The sequence below is a fragment of the Peromyscus leucopus genome, chromosome 7 (assembly GCF_004664715.2).
Source record: "Peromyscus leucopus breed LL Stock chromosome 7, UCI_PerLeu_2.1, whole genome shotgun sequence".
NCBI lineage: Eukaryota > Metazoa > Chordata > Mammalia > Rodentia > Cricetidae > Peromyscus > Peromyscus leucopus.
In genome coordinates, this window is record NC_051069.1 from 99,200,729 (window position 1) to 99,222,548 (window position 21,820).

Here is a 21,820-nt window from a genome sequence, read left to right on the forward strand (position 1 = left end):
CAGTCAGCTCCTAGAGGCCAGATGCCACTGCAGGTGCAGGGGTGACTAACTTGCCCGCCAAAAAGGGAGCCCGGCAGCCAGACAGCAGCCCTCTTTGTTACGGGTTTGAACCATGATCCCTTCTCCTTCCAAGAGTTTGCTCTGGAACTGCGCCGCTTTTTCCAAGGTCGAAGGCTTTGGCACAGGAAACTGGCCAGCTCCAGGCTGTACCCGGAATGGATGCGGGGGGCCTCCTTCAAGGTCACACGCAGCAGTAGCTGCTACCGAAGGACGCCCAGCTTAGGGGCTGCGGGGCCTCATGGCCGACTGCTCTAAGCAACAAGTTTCCCGAATACACCAAAAACTCCTTCGCGGGGGTGTGGGGGTGAGGGTAGGGGCTCGGTGACCCAAAGGGGGTTGGCCAGGTCCCAAAGCTGCAGCCTGGGCAGAGTCGATGAGAAAAAAAAAAAAAAAAAAAAAAATCGGGTGGCCTCAGGCCCCGCCCGCCGTCCTGGGATCGGGGAGGGGAAGGCAAAAGGCGACTGATAGCCAGGGTGCGAACCTGGAGTGCACGCCCGCCGGAGGGGAGCCTTTGCAGGCCGGTGGTGACGGGAGAGGCGCCTGATGAGAAGTTGTTGGCGTGGGAACAATCTGAGGCCGCGCTCCGCCCCCTCGGAGGCGCCCCCCCCCCCCCTCCGCGCGAGCAACACCCCGGGGCGGGGCGCGGAGAGGGAGGGCGGCGCGGCGTGGAGCTGCGCGGCCACTCGGGGAACCGCGGCGCGTGGCGCAGGTAAGGGCGCGCTTCCGGTGGGCGGGGTCCGCTGCCCCACGAGCTCGGCGGCGGGTGGGGGCTCTCTCCTCCTCCCGCTGCCATGGTGACGATCCCCCTCCATCTCCCTTCTCGATGGAGTTCTTAGCTTCCTCCTCCCGGTCCCTTGATCACTGGCTCGGGTTTAAACGCAGCGCGGGGTCCAACCCCCTGCAGCAGTGAGGAGCGCTAGCTCAGCGCAGGACGACCTGGCCAGGACCCGGGTGCCAGTGTATCACCCAGAGGGAGAGGCTGCCTGGAGGAGGGGACGCTGGCTGGTCAAGGCGGAAGGGCGGACGGAGAAGCCGAGAAGGTGGTGTTGCCTGTCTGGGAGGAGCGTTGACAAATGCCCAAAGGTTGGAGCAGAGTAGTTAGGGAAACTCCCAAGACTGCGCCAGGACAGGCAGAGGAAAGGGAGGCTGAGACAAACAGAGACTGCTAGGCGTCTAGGGTCAGAATCTTGGACCCGGGGAGAGGCAGAGGCTGGGGCTGCAGCCTGGAGGACAGGTGTGACAGTTGCGTGCACTTCCCTGGGGCAGACACTCTTTCCACAGCCCCACTGGGCATGTAGGTTGATTAATGGGTCTCCAGCACGGTTTAGGAAAAGGCCTCCACGGCAGAAATAAGGTCCATGCCAGTCCAGACCAGGAAATACCAGAGTGAGTGCCATGCTAGGGTGCGGCTGAGGGGCCGGAGGGGCCAGGGCTGGGCGAGGGCGGGGGAAGGCCCCAGTGACCCTGCTCGGGAGAAGTCTGGTGTGGACAGAGGCCAGGAATGCAGGGGAAAGGGAGCAGGTCCGACTGCTGTTGGGATGGCCACAAGGACAATAGCTGACTCACCTGTGCACGGCGCAGCTTACTTGTTCGGGCTTCACCCTGTCTGTCTGTGAGCATCAAGTGTACCTGGGCTGAGACAGGAGGCTGGGCCCTCCAGGGACGCACTGTGCGCCCAGTGAGTCACCCCTCTGAGCCACTTGGTTCTAGTGAGCCTGTTGGGGCTGGGAGTTTGAGCTCTGCACTTGATCTACAGATGATGTCTCTCGGCTCTCTTGGACTTTCTGTGCCTCAGTTTCCCCCTTCGCACAGCCTGCCACTAAGGACCCCAGAGTTGGCGAGATGGAGACAGACTATAAGGAGGCCATGTCCTTGACCAGAGGGACATGGGATGGGAGGTGGGCCCGGGGTTGGGGGTGGGGAGTGCCCTTGCTGGCCTCTGTTATTCCACACTGCCACTGCCCTGCACAGCCCCTCTCAGTCACTGGCCTTGCCTCATGTGTCTCCCCACCTCACCTCTCCCCGGATGAACCCAGAGCTCCTTCCCTCGAGACTTCCACATCCGACTCCCACTCCCAAGTGTAGTCTTCCCAGGCCCACGTTACCATCTTTGCTTAATTTCTGCCCTTTCCTCTGGGTGATGAGATTTCCTGGGGGTGGAAATCCTTCTGGGGCCACAGACCTGAAAAGCACCGCAGAGTTAGAGGCTATTAACCTGGGTCTGTAGGATGCACCCAGGTCCAGTTTGTGCTTTGGGATGTTTGGGGATGTGGAGCTTACAGGTTGGACAGTCTGTTCTTTTGAGCGGCAACCACGGTAGTTTGAAGTGTTCCGATCCAGCGAAATCTGAAATGAGCGCCATTTCAGAGAGGATCGGGGATGGGGATAAGCTGTGACGTAACGGGCTGAGATATCTCACTTGTGGAGAGCAGGTGAGGTGTGGGCTGGGTACCAGGGTTGCAGTCATAGACTTTCCCTTCTGTCAGTTTCTGGAAACATGGTTGAGAGGGCCAGGGAGGTCCAGGCCAGGCGACACACTGTAATGCCTCAGCTGGGCTCTCCTGGTCAGTGGGGACTGAATCAGAGGCTCCTGAATATGTCCTACCCAGCCTCCACTTGTGTGGGGGAGACTGATTTCATGACCAACAAAGATGGCTGTCCAGCGGCTTCCTTTTCCTGACTCTCCTTCCCACGGCCTCCCGCTCCCCACGCAGCAGCAGAACAGCTGCAGGAAAGGTGGGGCAGGAATGCCTTGGCCCAGGGTCTGGGCCAGAGTCCGAGGTTCCCACCCTCCCGTGTCCTGGAGCCAATTCTCTTGGAGTCCTGGGTTCTGCCGGAGACCTGTGGTGCCCCTGTAGCATCTTTGGGGTGGATTCAGGAAGACTGATCCCCCTTCCCATTTGCTGGGGTCTGCCTGATGTCACCTGCCCATCCTGGGCTGTCCTGATGATGACATCTCCTGCCCTACCCAGGTCTGCTAAATCCAGGCTTCAGAGTGTAAGGACTAGGCAGAGTGAAGACACTTTACCTATACCCTGAGGCGGCTGTCAGGTCAGGCCGTTTGGACAGATGTTTATCCTTGCTAAGTGAGGTCAGCAAGGGCTGCTGGGAGAGGCCTTGCCTGAGCAGAGCCACAGACAGCCCAGCTTTGGAGGGGGGTTCAAGCATGTTTCCTCACTACCCTTGCCTCATGGCAGCATGCTGCAACTGCTGCTTGCTTAGAAGATCCCTAAGCCGGGCGGTGGTGGCGCACGCCTTTAATCCCAGCACTCGGGAGGCAGAGCCAGGCGGATCTCTGTGAGTTTGAGGCCAGCCTAGGCTACAGAGAGATCCAGGACAGGCACCAAAACTACACAGAGAGACCCTGTCTCAAAAAACCAAAAAAACAAAACAAAACAAAAAACAAACAAAGATCCCTCACTTAGGGCACAACACTTCAAGGCTCCAGCTGACCTGCCTGCTAGCCCCAGTGACCCTGTTCCTGCGTGGGACCCATCCAGCAGGCTCAGTCTGGTTGGGGGAGGGAGACATGTAGGGTCTGGCCTCTTGCCTGTGCTGAGCTTTCTCATTGCCTGGCCCCATCTGTCACCTGTCGTCAGGTTTGTCTTGCCGAGTCTGATGTCTGATCTGCGATTACCTTGTTCTGAAGCCTCCATGATCTTCAGGGTTGACTGAGGCCAATTCAAGCTTGTCTGCTGGCCAATGAGAGTGGGCCATCCTGCCGGGAGAAGGTGGCACATGCCTTTAATCCCAGCACTCAGGAGGCAGAGCCAGGCAGATCTCTGTAAGTTCGAGGCCAGCCTGGTCTACAGAGCGAGATCCAGGACAGGCACCAAAACTACGCAGAGAAACCCTGTCTCAAAAAACAAACAAAAACAAAAAAAAAGAAAGAAAAGAAAGAAAGTGGGCTATCCTCACAGGCTGGGCCAGCACTCCGGTGAGCCTTTGCTTTTATTTCTCCTCACTACTATGCTGACTTCTCCCCCCTCTCCCCCCCCTCCTCCTCTCTCTCCTCCCTCCCTCCCTCCTCCCTCCCTCCTCCTCCCTCCCTCCCTTCCTTCTTCCTCCCTTCCTTCCTTCTCATGTTCCTTCTCTTTCCTTCTTTCTGACAAGGTCTGTCTTAGCCCAGGCTACCCTCAAATTCACAGCAAAATCCTGCTCCCCAGTGCTGGATCTACAGACGTTCCCACCATGCTCTGCGGCTCATCCTTGTTCTCCTTTGTGGCGTCAGCAGGAGGCCTCCAGAGGCTTTTGTAAAGTCTTTCCTGGCTTACTCAGCTGTCTAGTGACCAGGAGCCTGAGCCTGGCCAGGGCAGAGAATGACTAGGTAGTCATCTCCCTGGCCGCCTGTGATGGGAGAATTCCCACTGAGCTGCCCCTGGTCTGGGGAGCACCTAGCCTTAGTCCATCTTTTGTGTCTCTTGTTGCCCTCTCTGTGAATCTTGTCTGAGAGTTTCCCAAGGGTACAAAGCGTATGCAAGACTTGAATGGGAAAAATTCAGGCACACTGTAATATTCCTTAACTGAGAATTTGTATGTGGGCATTGTTCCTTTGGAAGCTTCTTCAGGATGTTTTGGGGACATGGAAATCAGCTTACTAAAAGTGTAAATTTGGAGAACAATAAAATTGCCCTTCGCTAAGGGAAGGTGTCTCAGTCCCTCAGGCTGATTCCCCTTGCTGCTAGACTGCGTGAACCCACACCCATGCAACAACACGCATGGATCTGTGGCAGTGTTTGAGCAAGCCAAAACTGAGTTTGAAGACTTCTCTTGGGTGGAAAGGGATGCTTCCTTTGGTAGTTTTCAGCTTCCCTCTGCCAGGGCCCCATCAGGTAGCAGGGCAGGGGTCAGTGGCCAGAATAGATCTCTTTTTGAGAGAAGCTGGGCTCAGTGAGAGTCTGATGTGGATGGTTATGGGAACTTGCTTCTGGGACCTGGGGAGGATATTTGTGACCCTGTCATGTTCTCTGGCTGTGACCTGTGTCCTTCCTATCCCATAGGCCCTGTGTCTCACACCCTGGCTATGTGTAGCTCTGAGGAAGCAGACCTGCTTCGGCTGGAGGAGGTCTTCTCAACTACCCTTGCCCGCACCAACAGCCTCATTCTCCAGCCCCTGCTCTTGGCTGGTGAGTCAGGCCCTGAGTGGGGAAGGGAGGGGCACAGGAGCGGCCCCCAGGGAGTAGATTTCTGCCTCCTTAGACATTCTAAGGCAGCTTTCTCAACCTGGAGGGGGAATGATGCCACTTGATACTGCCATCTTTTGACGGAGCCGAGGCCTTGGCCACAGGAAACTGGTGGTTCCCTTCTCAAATGGCCTGGGAGGACCACAGGCGTCGATAGACCACGGGCCTCACTTCTTCTTCCACTCAGGGCTCCTGTGGTGCTTTGGAAAGGCCTGACTAGAAGGCAGAACACACGAGGCTTTCACCTGGAGGGTCGCCCTTGTAACGTGACCTTGGGCAGGTGCCTTCCTCTCACTGTACATCTATACGGTGGCCGGGGACGGACCCTGAAGATCCACATTCTGCATCTGGGTCTAGAGACTCAGGGGAGCTAGGAGACTTGGCTCCCCCAAGATGATTAGGGTTGTCCTGATGAGTAGGAGGCATATGCACAACCCTGCTTACTCAAGGGTTCAGCCCTTTACCGCAGCATGCCCCTCTAGGCCCTAGAGTCTAGGGGGTACTAGTCTTGTCCTGGGCACCCCAGGGCTATAGGACCTTTTCTCGATGCCAGCTCAAGGTGGTTGTTGTTTCCACAGACCCGGAACCCTCAGACTCCTGTGGCAGAGAGTGCTTTCGGCTTCTGCAGCAGCTACATGAGAGTACCCAGCGGTTGTGGGAGGTGACGGACCAGAGCCTACATTCACTTCGGCAGAGGCTACACGACCCACCCTCCGTGGGTCTGGAAACCTTGCTGTTACTGAACAACGCTGACTATGTCCTGCAGGCCCACGTGGAGTAAGACTCCCCCAGAGCAGTCTGTTGCGTGGCCACAGTGCCAGTGTGCCACCTCCGTTACTTGGTTCTAAGGGTCAGCTGGAGTGGGGTTCCTGTGGGCTAGTTTGTTGGCTTGGCAGCAGGTTCAGAGGCTCAGACCTAGACTAGGCCTATAAGATGCCACTGTTGAGTCAGGGCTGCCAAGGTTGAGGGTGTCAGGGAATTGCCTGGGCCATAGGGTTCGGCTGCTCAGTGGGTGGGATCTGGGATCCCAAAAGGGCAGGGGCTGAGTGTGTTGGGAGCTGGGCTTTCAAGACGATCCTGGGTTGCCCATAGGTACATCAAGTCCTATACTGACTGTGTGGTGGCGCAGGCCTTTCAGAGTGTCTCAAAGAGGAGGAGGTGAGCCTGAGGCTGCCATGGTAGCTCCCCATGTGGGTGTGGGTGTCTAGCTGAGGGGGAGTCGGGGGAGCCTACCCCAGAGGAGCAGGTGTCTTGTCCACTCGCCACTTGAGTGTCTACAGTTAGTGCCCCTATCACCTCCGAGGTGAGGCTGCAACACCTCCAGAGAGCGAGCTTAATGTTTTGCCGGACTAATGAGGTACAGGGCTGGGGTCCTGGGCCTGGGAGCTGGGAGGAGCAGTTAGAATGGGGTGGTCCAGGTGGGTGTGGGCTTGGAAGGGGGAAGGTAGTATGTGGCCCTTCCTAAATGCAGTGAGTACTGGAGGAGCCAGAGGAAGAAGCTGCGGCAGCTGCTGTCCTGGGTGAGCTCTGAGGGCTCGGTGGGCCCCATGCTGTGCCAGGCCCTCAGCCAGCCACTCACCCAGCACGTGCAGAAATACGTGGTCCTCCTGCTGAGCCTCAGGGACACCCTTGACAAGGTTGGTACTGAGAGCAGTCTAAGGATGGACGTGTGGAGGAGGAGCTGGAGGCGAGGAGAAGCAAGAGGGGATCAAGTTAAGCAGTGGGGAGGGACCCCAAGAGGGCATAGCCTTGCCCCGGGGTGGGGTCTGGGTGCATGAATCTGCCCTATGGAATCTTGGGCCACGGCTCTGCCTTGATGGGGGCAGCTGACACTCCAGGAGCCGACATGGAATTCTCTACCGGGTGTGAGGACTTATGACCCATGCTATTGATGTCACTGAAATGTCCTAATCCGTCTGGAAGCATCTTCATGCACCCTCCCTGTCCCCAGGAAGAGTAATTAGGGAGAAAAGCAGTGAGCTGTGGCTTAAGTTTAGGTCTGACGGTGGAGGGCCTGGATCCAACGCCCTCAGAGCCTCCCCACCTGCCCTGTCCTTCCACAGCACCACCCAGCCCAGGAGCTGGTGATGCATGCAGTCACCCTGTTTGGGGACCTGCAGTCCTTCATGAAGCAGGCCTTGGACCAGGCTGTGGCCACACAGGCCCTGTGGCACAACCTCAGCAGCCGGGTGAGGGTGAGTCTGGGGCTTTGGGACAGTCAAGGAAGGGGGTTCCACATTGGATACGGGGCTATGCTGGGTGGCTTAAGCAGCTCTCTGCCTCAGTTTCCCCATCTGGGAGGAGGACTGATAACCTGGTGGCTGGCTGTCACCCTTGGCCACCTGCTGGGTCAGCAGAACTGCCACCAGTTACATATGCCTGTCACCATCTAGCACAACATATAATGCCCCTGCAGAAAAGAGAGTCCTTGTGTCCCCAGAAGACATGACAGGCTTGGACCAGGAGTAGAGGGGGCCAGAGTAACCATGGGAGACAGAGGGTGTAACATCCTGGGTGAGGGTAGCAGGAACTTTCTGACTGTGACAGGGTGCCCCAGAGAGAGAAGCTGTGCTGCCCTTCTGGGCTACCCCCCCCCCCCCGTCTTGGAGCATCAGTGTGTGTGTATGTGTGTGTGTCCATGTCTGTCCGTCCGTCCGTCCTGGGGGCTGCTCCAGGCCTGCTGGGATGGTCTCTGGGAGGTGTCTGGGGTGCAGGAGGGACGTGCAGGGCTGGCCAGCAGCCTCCAGTGTAGGCACCTGAACTTCTGCCTCTCTCTGTCCCAGCAGGATGTGCTCTGTACCCCTGCTCACCGACTCCTACAGGATAGCCAGGACATCCCTGTGGTGGTCACCCCGCTGCGGGCTGAGCGGGTGCTGCTCTTTGATGATGCCCTTGTCCTGCTACAGGTTAGGAGGGGATAACGTGAGGTAGGGTCTGGGGTCAGGTTAGAAACCGAACAGGCCACAGGCTTCGGGGAGGATGGCACGCGGATGGGGACGGAAAGGCCAGGGACTGCGGGTCAAGAGGAAGACTGGCTGGGCTTCAGCGGTTGTCCCACAGCTGGTGACCTTGACCAAACTCACTCACCGCACCGTCTCCCCCGCCTCAGCGTGTGGCCGGGTTTGGGGTTTGTTCCGATTGTGTCTCTACCCTCTTCTGATGTCACAGTCTGTTCACTAGGAAATGTTTCCAGCCCTTCCCCGCTTGTGTGAGTTCCTTTTCTTGTTGCTGCTCAAAATGCCTGACAAAAACAACTGGAGGGAGGAAAGGAGGGAGGGATGGAGGAAAGAAGTGATGGAGGAAGGAAGTGATGGAGGAAGGAAGTGATGGAGGAGGAAAGAAGTGATGGGGGAGGAAGTGATGGAAGAAGGAAGTGATGGGGAGAAAGAAAGTGATGGGGGAGGAAGGAAGCGATGGAGGAAGGAAGTGATGGAGGAAGGAAGTGATGGAGGAAGGAAGTGATGGAGGAGGAAAGAAGTGATGGGGGAGGAAGTGATGGAAGAAGGAAGTGATGGGGAGAAAGTAAGTGATGGGGAGGAAGGAAGTGATGGAGGTGGAAGGAAGTGATGGAGGAAGGAAGTGATGGAGGTGGAAGGAAGTGATGGGGAGGAAGGAAGTGATGGGGAGGAAGGAAGTGATGGGGGAGGAAGGAAGTGATGGAGGAAGGAAGTGATGGAAGAAGGGAGTGATGGAGGAAGGAAGTGATGGGGAGAGAGGAAGTGATGGGGAGAAAGGAAGTGATGGGGGAGGAAGGAAGTGATGGAGGTGGAAGGAAGTGATGGAGGAAGGAAGTGATGGAGGAAGGTCTTTGCTCATGCTGCTGTTTCTGTGGGATTCTCTTGTCTCTCGGCTGTCTCATAAACTTCTCCATTCTCTGACTGGCCTTGTGTCCTTCCCACTTCCTGGTCTAGTGAGGGCCTGCTCGGGCCAGATGGGAGATGGCAACACTCCAGAGAGGGGACGTTCCATCAGGCTCTGAGCAGGGTAGCTCCTTCGGCAGGAAGAGGAACACGGGAAGAGGTGACGTGAGGGGTGCTTGGGGCAAGCTCAGGAGGATGTGAGGGCGGAGCTGACAGCTTCAGCATGGAGTGTGAAGACAGGTGTGTGAACCTGGACATGTCAGGCTCTGCCGTGAGCCTCGGTCCCCAGGCAAGAGGAGCCTTGGACAGCTGCACCAGGGAGGCCGTCCAGGTGCCTCGCCAGGCCGAGGGTGAGAAAGGAAAGAACAGCTGCATCTGAAGGGGACCGAGCTGATGGAAGAACTCAGTGCTGATGCTCTTGCTGGGCATCTGGGGCCCCCAGGGCAGGTGTCTCTGTAGACACGGCTCCGGACCACACCCAAACTCATCTTCTTCCAGGGCCACAATATCCACACTTTTGACCTGAAGTTGGTGTGGGTAGATCCTGGCCAAGACAAGTGAGTGACTTCCTCTGCAGGTGTCCCCGGACCTCCCTCCCTGGGCCCCATGATATCTGCTCACACCTCCAGGCTCCCACATGATCCCCACTTCCAACCCCAGACGGAACTGGGGCTCACCGGTCACCTCCCTCTGCCTAGGTGCGTGCTGCGCATCCTCACACCCGAAGAAGAGTTCTCCTTTCAGGCCAGAGACCCCCAGGGCCAGGTGAGTGAGGTGGGAGCGTGGATGGTGGGGATCAAGTTAGAAGCCAGGGGAGGGCAGAGTGCCAGTCCTACAGGGCTAGAAGGGCATCGGGGGTATGCCTAGGGTTCGGTATGAGGATGTTAGAGGAAAAGGAATTTCCCACCGCCAGGCTGAAGTAGAGACCTAAGCAGATGTCTGTTCCCACCCTCTTTGTGCAGCCCTCTGGGTTATCTAGTCCCTGGGCTACTCAGGCCGGATGTCACATCTTCGAAGGGCGGTGTACTTAGGGACCGAGTGGTGGGGAAGGACCTGGGTGCCCCAGGAGGCCTCCTCCTTAGAGCATACCTGCAGCAGCAATGACATGTTCCCTGCCTTTCTGTCCCCACCAGGTTGTCTGGCAGTGGAAAGTGACCCAGGCTGTGTGCCAGGCCCTGTGTGGCAAGAAGGACTTCCCTTTGCTGGGGTCAGACCGGGAGTCGCCTGTACCCCCCGACTGCCGCTGTGTGGCCTATACTTTCCGCCATGAGGGCCGGCTCTACCAGGCTACCTATGAGGGCAATTGGTGTCGGGCCAAGCCCCATGGCAAGTGAGTCACCATTGCTGTGGGGTTAGCACTTGCAGCAGGTCATCAGACAGAAGTGTGCTAGAAATTGCACTGACTAGGAGTTTTCTCAGGCTTGGCATTTAGTTCGGCACCTCCTGTGGTTCAAGGGGAAAGGGGACTGTAGATGTTCCCAGGGGAAGTGTCGAGAGTTCCCACAATGCCCCCACGATGATGTTGCTGGTGCAGGAGGCCGGAGGGGTGCTCAAGTGAGGACTCTCGGGGAGCGGAGTCTAGTTGGAAGGTCCTAGGGTAGAGGAAGGGAGGGACTGGACGCTGAGAGTCTGGGGGTGTGGCTCTCTGGGGGTGGGGCTGGTGGCCTGATGCAGTGGACCTCACCTGTGTTCCAGGGGAACTCTGAAGTGGCCGGATGGGCGGAACCATGTGGGGGATTTCTGCCGGGGCCTAGAGCACGGGTAAGCTGTCGGGGGCAAATGCTGGTATACAGGGCAACCAGAGGAGCTGCCATCCACTGGGCCGCCCCAAATTCCCAAACCTCACACAGGAGTGGGCAGATGGCCCAGCTCCTCTCACCACAGAAGGGAAACCTGGCTGGAATAGGAATGTGGGTCTCAGGCTGAGACTGGCTTCCCGTGGTGGGGGAGGGGTGTCCTGAGGCTCTTTTGCCAGAGAATAGGGGACTCTGAGGTCTTCTGTACTTTCTGAGGGACTCCTTGGAGACCAGGACAACTGGGTAGCGTGGAGGGATGTGACGGGGCATCTGATCAGGCAAAGTGGCCTGAATACTCACTTCTGACCCCACCCAACCACACGGTCAGCTTTGGCATCTGCCTGGTGCCCCAGGCCTCTGAGGACAAGTTTGACTGTTACAAGTGTCACTGGCGGGAAGGCAGCATGTGTGGCTATGGCATCTGTGAGTAAGTGACCTTTGGCCCGGAGGGGAGGGGAGGGCAGGGGAGGGCAGGGGGCACGGACATCCTCTGGACTGAGCTCCCTGAGGTGGAGCCGACCGCTGGTGAATCCCTCCAGGTACGGCACTGACAGGGTGTACAAGGGCTATTTTCAGGCTGGCCTTCGGCATGGATTTGGTGTCCTTGAGAGTACCCCACAGGCCTCCCAGCCCTTCAAGTACACGGGCCACTGGGAGAGAGGCCAGAGGAGCGGCTATGGCATTGAGGACGACAGTGAGAGGTGAGGGGTGGCAGAGAGAAGCCACAAGTCTGGCTGGTTCAAGCCGCAGGCTCTCCCTGGTCCGCCTGGACCCCTCAGCCTTTTGTCTTGCTCTGTCCTGGGCGCCTGCCTCCATGGTTCTTCCCTCCGTCTATGCTTCGTGCTCCCTCTAGGGGGCTCCACCCAGCACGCCGTCTCCTAAGGACGATTCCCTTCTCTACCATTCTCTGTTCTTCTTGGGGTCCTTCCTTCATCTTCTCCCCAAAGCCCCTGTGGGCAGAGCATCCGGAAGGCACAAGAGAACTATTCTCTCGCATTCCCTCTTCCCTTAGGGGCGAGCGCTACATCGGCATGTGGCAGGCTGACCAGCGTCACGGCCCTGGAGTCTTGGTCACCCAGGCAGGCGTCTGCTATCAAGGCACATTCCAAGGGGACAAGATGGCCGTGAGTGGCTGCCCCTTCCCTGGGCACTCTAGCTGAGTTAAAGCCAAGCTGGGCGGATGACGAGATGCTTAGCTCTGCCACCCGTCTCCCCTGACTTTGGCAAGATCCAGGCTTCTTCTGGGCCTCCCTTTCCCTGTCTTCAGGTCAACGGTGCTTACTGTACATGAGCTAGAGGAACCAAGTTTGTCACTGGACAGCTAGTGGCATTCGTAGACCCCTTCCTGGCCCTCGCCGATTCTCTGTCCTCCTCCTGGGGTCTTCCTGTGACTCCTGCAATTGATGTCCTTAGCATATGAATGGCTTTATTGTTTATTGATGACAGACATCAGAGAACCCGCCCAACGTCACATCCTGCCTGAGATCAAACCCAATTCCTCCAAGGCCGGGCCTCCAGCTCTTACCTTCTGCCTCTCTGCGAGCCAGGGCCTTGATGTGTGGTGGGGGTCTGGCCAACAGCTGTCCATGGTTTTATGGGTTGTTTAGACTCCACCTTGTTCTGGAAAAAACCAAATCAGACCTCAAGGAAAAGGAGAAGGGGAGGCAAGAATAGACCTACAAAATAGTCAGAAACAAGGTGAACATGGACTTGTCAATGAGGTTCCTGGCAGGTGCAGCAGGAAGGGGACTTGATTGGTCCTGAGGACCCAGGGCAGTGACAGGGAAGCAAAGGCAGCTGAAAGGAAGCCAGCACTTCCTGAGGAGGAGCCACATCTGAGAGCTAACTAGGGACTCCCACACCTGGGGAGGGCGGTGCCAGGGCCGGGGTGCTCTTGGCCCTGTGGGTCAGTGTCCACCCACCCTGGCTTTCTGTCCAGTCTCACGCCCCCTCCCTCTGTTCTCTCGCTTCTTCTCAAGGGCCCGGGCATCCTGCTGTGGGAGGATGACTCTCTGCACGAGGGTACTTTCACCAGGGACCTAGCACTCCTAGGGAAGGTGAGAGCCATCCACTCCTCATCCCACCCCATAAAGCCAGGGCTCAGAGCTGAGGAAGAAGATAAAGTATGGGCAGCCGGAGGACGCTCCTCCCACCGCCATGGTGTCCAAAGGGCTCCATGTCCTTTGCATGCAGTCCTGACTTAAGAGAGCAAGGTGGCAGGGACTGGAGGATTTGCTTCATGCCCAGAGGGCACAGGCTGGCTGTGCCCATGCTGTGCCCTTTCACAGCCATCACCGTCCGAACCTTGGGCAGCTGTCCCTGGGGTCACTGTTCTTTCTTCCTGCCCAAGTTGACGTAGCAAAAGCAGTTGTGTCCATGCTGGGGCCTTTGGAAACTTGGGGATGGTTTTGGATGCAGAAGGACAGGTGGGCCTGGTGCCTCACGCGTGATCAGGAGTACTGTGGGTGGAAGCAACTCCACACAGCAAGACGCTGACCCTCTAGCTCCCTGGATCAAGTCTCACAACGGAGGTGGGCGAGACTTAAAGAATATTTCGGCACCTTTAACGGACAGGTAGAACACATGGCCAGACATTTCCATCTGACCCACTCAAGGAGGCCCAACATTGGCACACTTGGCTGGGCACACAGACATATCTGTCTTCCCTTTCTGCTCTAGGGTAAGGTCACCTTCCCCAATGGCTTCACCTTGGATGGTTCCTTCAGCAGTGGGACAGATAAAGGACTGTACACACAGGGAGTGCTGGACACAGCGGCCCTCCCGCTCGACCTAGCCAGCACGCGCAAGAGGTGAGAGCCCAGCCTGTTTGGCAGTGTGTGTCTCTTCCCACCCAAGGCCTCAGGGCTCAGTGGAGGCCTTTTACTGTAGAAGACTCCAGAGCCCCAGATCTTCCAGCCGGACGCTCTTGAAGTCTAGGGCTAGGCGGACATACTGCCATACATAAACTGGAAGAAAAGTAGGATTTGTCTCACTTTGACCCTGGTTTTAGCTTTTCTTTTTCCTAGAAGGGATACAGGACAGTTTCCAAGTCAAACACACAAAGAAAAAAAAAATAGAATATAAAGTTGTGACTAGATCTTAAAGAGATAGACACATGGTTATAGATAGAGTTATAGTACCCCTTACTGACTCTGACTTTTCCAGCAGCCAAAATGAAGGAAAGAAACTTGGTATGTAGACTCACCTTCCCGCAAGCACTGGTTTGTGAGGCAGGTTATTTTCCCAAGACAGCAGAAGCCCCTTTGGGAAACTCAGTTCAGGTGAATAACTCTTGCCATATTTGTTGAGAATCTGGGTGTGTTGAGGGAAAATGATGGAAAACGGTCCCTGATGGAATTTCAGAGGTAGGGAAGAGGTACAGTGGACTCATCAACCTGTGTGCTACTTCTGTCTGGTAGAGGGAGCTGGGAGAGAACAGTGGTCCTGGAGAGGTCCGCCCCAGCCTGGCGGGGTGCAGATGTGGGATACCTGTGAGGTGACAGCCGGACAGGGCTCCCTTTGTGAGATGCTGCCTGTTAGACTCGCAGTTGGGTCTCACTCAGCCTGTTGGCAAGGCTGTATCCACCACAGGGAGGCTATGGGAGAGGACAGGACGGAGCGAACTCCTGGACTTGCAGGCACCCGTCTGTCTGGGTTTGGCCTCCAGCTCGCCAGGCCCTGTGCAGGACCGTGTACCCGTCTCTCCTCCATCTCAGAACACGTGCTCTGCCTTGTTTCCTCCTCCACTCGTCTTGGAGGTCAGCTCTGCCTGCATTCTCCATCCATCCCGGCTCCTGGGGCCTGATCACAGGCCAACCTGGTCCCACCAGCCCAGCCTGCACCGGGGGCTTGCTGGCTTCCACGCCATCTTCCACATCTCTTGCTCTTCCCTAATCACAGACAGCTGGGGCTGGGCGCCTTCCCCGTGGAGAGCCGCTGGCAGGGAGTCTACAGGCCCTTCCAGGACTTTGTGCGTTCCGGCTGCCCTGGGGACCTGCAGGAAGCCCTGCTGGGCTTCCATGTGCAGAGCTCCAGGGAACTCCGGGAGTCCCAGGAGTACCTGTGCTGTGAGAGGTGAGTCTGGCCCTCTGGGTGTCCCTGCCGGTCAGAGACGACGCGTCAGGGGAGCTTCCGGGGATGGGTGTGGGCTCAGGGGCGGGTGAGGGACGCTGTGCATGGTGCCCCAGGAGCCACCCCAAGGACTGTGCGGGCAGCATGGAGGACATCCTGAAGGAGCTGCTGCAGCACCGCGCACCCCAGGCCCTGCAGCAGTACCTCAGGAAGGTGAGGGTCCAGGCCGGGGAAGGTCTTCCTGTATCTCACAGCATGGTGCTAACTGGAGGGGACGGGCCCATGGTGTTCCTGGTCCTCAGAGGGCCTCCGTGTTCCCGGTCTGGGAGGCTGGTCTGGGTTTCACGGTGCTCCACACCCTGGCTCTAAGCATCCCTGTTGTCTCCCTCGGCCCAGGCTCTGAGCAATTCCCGACACCCCCTGGGGAAGTTACTCCGCACCCTGATGCTGACCTTCCAGGCCACGTATTCAGGCATAGGAGCCAACAAACACCTACAGGGGATGGCTCAGGAGGAGGTGAAGCAACATGGCCAGGAGCTTTGGGCTGCCTACAGGTGAGCCTGTGCACAGGGTGAAGAGCACTGCCTAGGGACTGGGTTGCCCAGGATTGCCCTTTCCAAGGCTTGGCTCTATCCAATGCCTCTAACTCAAGTCTTGTTCAGTTCAGGACCAGAGGTTGGTCAGTGTCAGTGGTGACCAGAGGTATGAGAGATGTCATCAAGGACTTCCAGCAGCTCCTGGCCAGGAGCCAATCCCTGTCTAGTCCCTGGACATACCCCCGCCTCATAAGAACTATACCCTGGCTGTAGGCTGAGTGTGACTCTGGTGTTCAGATCTATCTGTCCTGTCCCAGGTAGAACCTAGATCCTCTGAGCATTACAGAAAGCAGCTTCAGCTGAGTGCCAGGATCCTCCAGCACTCACACCAAAGCTCCAGCCTTGGACCCGCAGTGGCAGGAAAGGCTAGATTCTACAGGCATCCCATCCAGATCTAGCCAGCCAGTTCCGGGAGATGGGACCACCTGCCTACTCTCCGTTTTGGTGGCTGGGTGGGTGGAATTCTGCTTCTGTGAGTGGCAGTCACATCATTCCTCTCATTGCCTTGCAGGGGTCTACTGAAGGTTGCCTTACAGCGCCAGGGCCAGACCCTGGAGGAGGAGGACATGGAGACAAGGTACCTGGCCAGGCCGTTGTATCTGGAGCCTCCCTCTGGGTGGCAGTGCTTCTTGGGAAAGCACCGGGCGTGTGTGCTATTCACCAAGCGTGGGGCGTTGACTCTACATCACAGTGGCCCATGACCTTGGTCCTGGGATCCACCCAGGAGTGGAGCCACCACACGCTGGATACATCTCCATTCTAAATCTACATCTGCATGTGCCCTTCCAGCCTCCTTTTGAGTTGTGCAGAGGGGGAAGCAGTTGCCCGAGGCCTCCTCCTTCCGTGCACTGTGGTGTGGAGGAGATGAGCCTGAGGCCACAGAGAGCAGGACAGACTTCATCTCTGCAGACGCAGAGGTGGGCCTGCCAACAGTGTCTCCCGCCCGTTCTGGCCTCTCAGGGACCTGCAGGTGCACAGGCTGCTCTTGCCCCTCATCCTGCCCAGCTTCTACTCAGAGCTCTTCACGCTCTACCTGCTTCTTCATGAGAGAGAGGACGGGTTGTACAGCCAGGGCATCACCAACCTCAGCCTGTTTCCTGACACGAAGCTGCTGGAGTTCCTGGATGTGCAGAGGTAAGCGCCTCCTTGCGCGCTCAGCCAGAGCTGTGGGGCAGCAGGTGGTTCTACCCAACCTCAACTGTGAGGGGTACCAGGCTTTCTTTTGGGCCACCAACCAGCTCCCAACTCATGACACGGAGGCTTATTAGTTATGAATGCTTGGCCTTAGCTCAGGCTTGTTTCTTGCTAGTTCTTATCACTTAACCTGTTTCTCTTCATCTGTGTTTTGCCTTGGGGCTTTTTACCTTTCTTTCCTTCTGTGTATGTTACTCGAGTCTGGCTGGCGGCTGCCTGGCTTCTGGCCCTGGGCATGTCCCTCTCTCTCTCCCTCTTCCTCTTCTTCCCTCAGAGCCTAGATTTCTCCTCCTTGTTCTCTCTGCCCGCCAGCCCCGCCTATCCCTCTCCTGCCCAGCTATTGGTTGTTCAGCTCTTTATTAGACCAATCCGGTGCCTTAGGCAGGCAAGGTAAAACAAATGCAGCACATCTTTACATCATTAAACAAATGCCACATAAACAAATGTAACACACCTTTCCACAGTTAAAGTAATGTTCCCCAACAGTGAGGCATGCTCATTTATACATATACCACAGAGCTCTGGGACACACAGTCAGATGCGGCCAGATCTAGGTGCTCAACCGTCCCACAAAGGAAAACACCTTTGCTCTTCCCTCTGACTTTGCACCAGCCACTTCGGGGCTTATTGCCTTCCGGCTCAGTCCCTCCACTGTCCCCAGAGAGAGCTGCATGTCCTGCCCCTTAGTTCCAGTGGTGCTCCTGGAGCCCCTCCTGGCTTGGTGAACTACTCAGGGTGCTGGCCAGCATTGGGGAAACTGAGGAATGTCCTGGGAGCAGGTCAGACAGGTGCTTGCCATAGTCCACACTAAAGCCTAGTACTTCCCTTGCCCTCCCACACCCTCCTGCCCCTGACGCATCCTTTTTCCTTAGTGCCCTGACACATGCATGTCACAGGTGCTTGATATCCCCGCCACTCCCACTGTCCTCCAGAGCCCAGGGCCCCTTTGTCCCACGGCAGTGGAAGGTCACTTCCCCAGGACTCTGTGGCTTCCCCTGGCCTCAGGATGTGTGCATATACCTGAGGACACCACCAGGGTGGCCCCACATTCCCTCGCCATCGCCTGTTCAGCCTTCCTGGGAGGGACGCAGAAATGGGGTGTGTCTTCTGAGCTCAGAGCTGCCAAGCCTCCCACCTCCTGTCTCCAATTTCAGGCACCTGTGGCCCTTCAAGGACCTCAGGCTGACGAGCAATCAGGTAAGAGAGCCACGTTCTGCTTGCCTGGGGGGAGGGGCCTGTGGCCCTGGGGCTTCTGAGTCAGGATCACCTGGGGGGGAGAGAGGCAGGTGAGGGAGGAGGCCCCAGGCTTCCGCCCTGTCTCAAGTGGCTCCCACACCAGCAGCCACCACCGAAGGCTCTTCCCGCCTGGCTGTGACTGTGGGTGGCGCACCTGAGCTCTGAGCCTCTGTTTCTCCCTGTGTAGATAGAGCTACCCCAGACCCACCCCATAAGACAGCCTTGGTAAAGGTCACGAGGCTACCGGCTGTCTCAGGACTGTCTGGAGCCTCCTAGGGAAGCAGATTCTGTGGGCTCCACGGGTTTTACAGTGCTAGGCAACAATCCCACCACTGAGCCACGTCCAGGTCAGGGGTCAGCTCAGAAACCTGGGTTCCAACAAGTCCTTGGGTGTGGGGACCCCTGGCATCGGCTGTGGAATTGCGTCACCAGGCGGCCTTGGCTGTCAGGATGACTGCCTTTTTTTGTCCACCTTGGTCCTCTCAACCTCTTGGAACCTATATAGTTCCCCCATTTTACAGCTACATAAAGTGAAGCGTGGTGTTGCTGTGGGATTGCCCTGGATCACTCCGCCGTCAGGGCAGGGATGTACTTACGCCAGTGAGGGGGCAGGTGTGAGCGGCAAGGGACCCTGAGGACGGGAGCATGTTAAGCTGGATTCCTGTTTTACCTCCCCACTCACCTTTACAGAGATATTCTCTGGTCCGGGACAAGTGTTTCCTGTCAGCTACTGAGTGTCTGCAGAAGATCATGTGAGTGTCTGCCCTGGTTTGGGGGCGGCGGTGTGCCTGTAAGGGCACGGGGGGGGGGGGGTGCTGTCCTTCTCCTCCTTGACCAGGAGCTGCACCCTCCTTACAGCACCACAGTGGACCCTTGGGAGAAGCTGGAGGTGCTGGAGAAGACCTACGGGGAAATCGAGGCCACGGTGTCTCGGGTGCTGGGCCGGGAATACAAACTACCCATGGATGACCTACTGCCTCTGCTCATCTACGTGGTGTCACGAGCTCGGTGAGTGGGAACGGGGGTGGATGGAAGTAAGACTCGTCCTTACCCTGTCTGCACCAAACACAGGACAGAGCGGGAGCTAAGGCCTAGAAAGGCGCCAGTCTGGTGGGTGCCTGGGTCAGAGCTGGGGCCCTTCCAGAGGTGTCTGGCCCTCTAGGCCAGGGCTGCCCCCCGCCTAGCTGTGGGGTATCTGTCTGTGGCTGACTTCCCCCTTCTCTCCTTTGTTGTCTCGGTACTTTCCCTAGAATTCAGCATCTGGGGGCTGAGATCCACCTGATCCGTGACATGATGGACCCCATCCACACAGGCGGCCTCCATGACTTCCTGCTCACAGCTTTGGAGGTGAGGGACCAGGGCTTGTGAGCCCAGTGAAATTCCTTCCCTGTCCCAGACGCCGCCGTGATAGAAAGAGCTCAAATCCCTGCCTTACCTGTGTCCATGGAAAGGGTCCCTGGTCCTGTTCCCAGGGCAGATGAGCCTCACAGCCCTTCAGGTTGCAGCTAGTCCTAACTGGAGCAGTGTGTACACAGGGAGGTGGGTGTGATGGCGGCCTTGGGGGCCTAAGGCCACGCGTGTAGTTGGGAGCAGGTCTGCCAGCACGCCCCAGCCTCGTCTCCCCCCCCGCCCCCAGTCCTGTTACCAGCACATCCAGAAGGAGGAAGTGCGGCTGCACCGTCTGCCCGGCCCCTGGGACTCGAGAGAGCTCTGGTGACGTGGCCACTCTGGACCAGTGCAGAGCCAGGGGCCCGCATGGCTGCGGCGGACTTTCGTGGAGCAAGCACTCCCCACCGGCTCCCCAGGCTCCCCATCGATGGTTCTCCGAGGAGATGGAGGTTTGCTCCCTCCAGGGACACGGCCGGCCGCTGTGACCCCACAGCTGACAGCTCTCCTTTGGCCTCTGGTCTGGGCTCGGATAACCTTCTCTCAAAGGTAGCACCGTCTCGGGTCAGGAGCCCTAGCTTCTTTCCGCCTCAGCCCTCCTGCAGTAGCCCCCGGTCTCCGGGCTGCATGCCTCAGGATGGGGGAGGTGATTTCCAACATCCTTCCAGTCCAGTTTACCGAGCTCGGCAGCCCTTCCCCCAGATCTGGACTCATTCATTTCTTCGGACTGAAATGGAAATCCTCATGCGACTGTTCATCTCATTTCTGTCTCTCTGCTCCTGGCTAGAAGGTCCCAAGCTGCAGAAGCTCTGTTCCTTTTCCCGTGAGTGTCTGCCTGGGGACCTGTCTCCTCCTCAGCTGGGCTTCAGGCCTGAGCTGGCCTCTCAGGAGGACCCTGGGGCAGGAGACCTCAGCTCTGTGCCAAGCTGCCTTGTTGCCTCTGGCAGGCCCTGCCCTTTGCAACGGCAGGGGATGTAAACACCAGTCATTCACCTGGCCTCCCTGACCAGCCGACTGCAGGTGGCCCGTAAATGACATACCTGAGACACTTTGTGGCCTCTCTGAGGGAGGGAGGGACAGCAGGAATATTCGAGGCTTGCTAGTGCCCTGACAGATGAGCGTCTCAGGCTCAGGACCATAAGCAAGTCTGGCCACAGTGCTGGGATCTGGGCCACTGTTTCTGGCTCCAGGTATGCCTCCCAATTCAGCCTGTGTGGGAAGGGCCAAGGGAGATGCTGAGACCGGTGCACAGGCCAGGGCTGAGGACCACCTTCAGAGTGTCTCAGGATAGTGTGGGGCACTGTATGAAGAGAGCTTATTATTCTCCTGCACTGCCATATCCAGAGCAAGCAAAGAGAGGCCTTCCCTGGCTGGATTCACCAAATGTTGCATGAACATAGGTCCTGGGCTTGAGTTCTGTCAGGAACTTGTGTCCCCGGGAAGATCCTTTGAAGGGTCAAACTGATGGAGCTCTCTCTCTCTCTCACACACACACAACCCTAAGTGCCTGTGACACAGTTCAGCTGTGACAAAACCCTGCTCCCCGATCTCCTGCTTCCAACACTGACTGAACTTGGGCCTCTGGTCCTCGTGAGTCCACAGGGTTTCCCTAGTGTCCTGGTAGGTTCCAGGGGCAGCCAAGGCTGTAGCAAACTCTTAAGACAAATTTAACATCTGAGAGGGACAGGACGCAGGACTGACTGAGTGTAAGTGGGTGCCAGTCAGCCGCTCACATTTGCGGCTTCTGGAGGCTGATGGGGCCATCTCAGTGATGGCCTCTCACGTATGGAGTCTTTCATGGGTGTTAACTGTCCAGCCTAGAATGCGTCCCGGTTTTTGACATGTGAGCCATGCAAGAGGGCCGTCTTCGAAGTCCATGGTTGCTGTCATCAATACCCTTACGAAATAATAGAATAATAGAATCCGCAGGCCAGATGGCACACCCCTCACTCCACCTCACTTCATGGCTTCCGGAGGGAAGGCTGAAAGATGAGACATGATATGGTTAAAATCTCTTCCCTCTCAGCCGGGCCTTCTTCATTTCCCTCTCTGCCTTATAATTTTTTGTTTGTTTTTTTTGCCTACTTCTCTGGGGGATGGCCACAATTACAGTCTACTTATTTATTCAGAATTTTTAATAAAGCCATTTTATCTTTATGTGTGTGTGTATAAAGGCGTCTTTCTTGATCATTCTCTACCTTTTTTTTTTTTTTTTTTGATTTTTCGAGACAGGGTTTCTCTGTGTAGTTTTGGTGCCTGTCCTAGATCTCGCTCTGTAGACCAGGCTGGCCTCGAACTCACAGAGATCCGCCTGGCTCTGCCTCCCAAGTGCTGGGATTAAAGGTATGCGCTGCCGGGCGCTGGGGCTGCCGCCGCCGCCGCCGCCGCCGCCACCACCACCACCTGGCCTCTCTACCTTATTTTTTGAGATAGAGTCT

At 57.2% G+C, this 21,820-nt stretch overlaps 1 protein-coding gene across 3 annotated transcripts; it reads left to right on the top strand.

Moving 5' to 3' along the window:
• The first annotated feature begins 680 nt into the window (after nt 1–680).
• Als2cl (ALS2 C-terminal like) lies at nt 681–21,539 on the top strand. 3 transcript variants are annotated; one of them, XM_028860025.2, is made up of 26 exons: nt 681–769; nt 5,061–5,186; nt 5,822–6,020; nt 6,336–6,401; nt 6,715–6,880; nt 7,307–7,438; nt 8,030–8,149; nt 9,602–9,660; nt 9,802–9,868; nt 10,237–10,433; nt 10,799–10,864; nt 11,228–11,326; nt 11,439–11,600; nt 11,912–12,023; nt 12,879–12,956; nt 13,579–13,709; nt 14,800–14,973; nt 15,087–15,183; nt 15,367–15,524; nt 16,078–16,143; nt 16,527–16,700; nt 17,915–17,957; nt 18,687–18,748; nt 18,855–19,004; nt 19,247–19,343; nt 19,633–21,539. In XM_028860025.2, exons 2-26 carry the CDS (start codon nt 5,084–5,086, stop codon nt 19,711–19,713), a joined length of 2,859 nt encoding a protein of 952 aa, XP_028715858.1. In that variant the 5' UTR covers nt 681–769; nt 5,061–5,083; the 3' UTR covers nt 19,714–21,539. The 3 variants fall into 3 exon arrangements, with proteins under 3 accessions (XP_028715858.1, XP_037063865.1, XP_028715860.1); XM_028860027.2 differs by lacking the exon at nt 681–769 and adding an exon at nt 790–1,100; XM_037207970.1 differs by lacking the exons at nt 18,687–18,748; nt 18,855–19,004; nt 19,247–19,343; nt 19,633–21,539 and adding an exon at nt 18,518–18,678.
• The last annotated feature ends 281 nt before the right edge of the window (nt 21,540–21,820 follow it).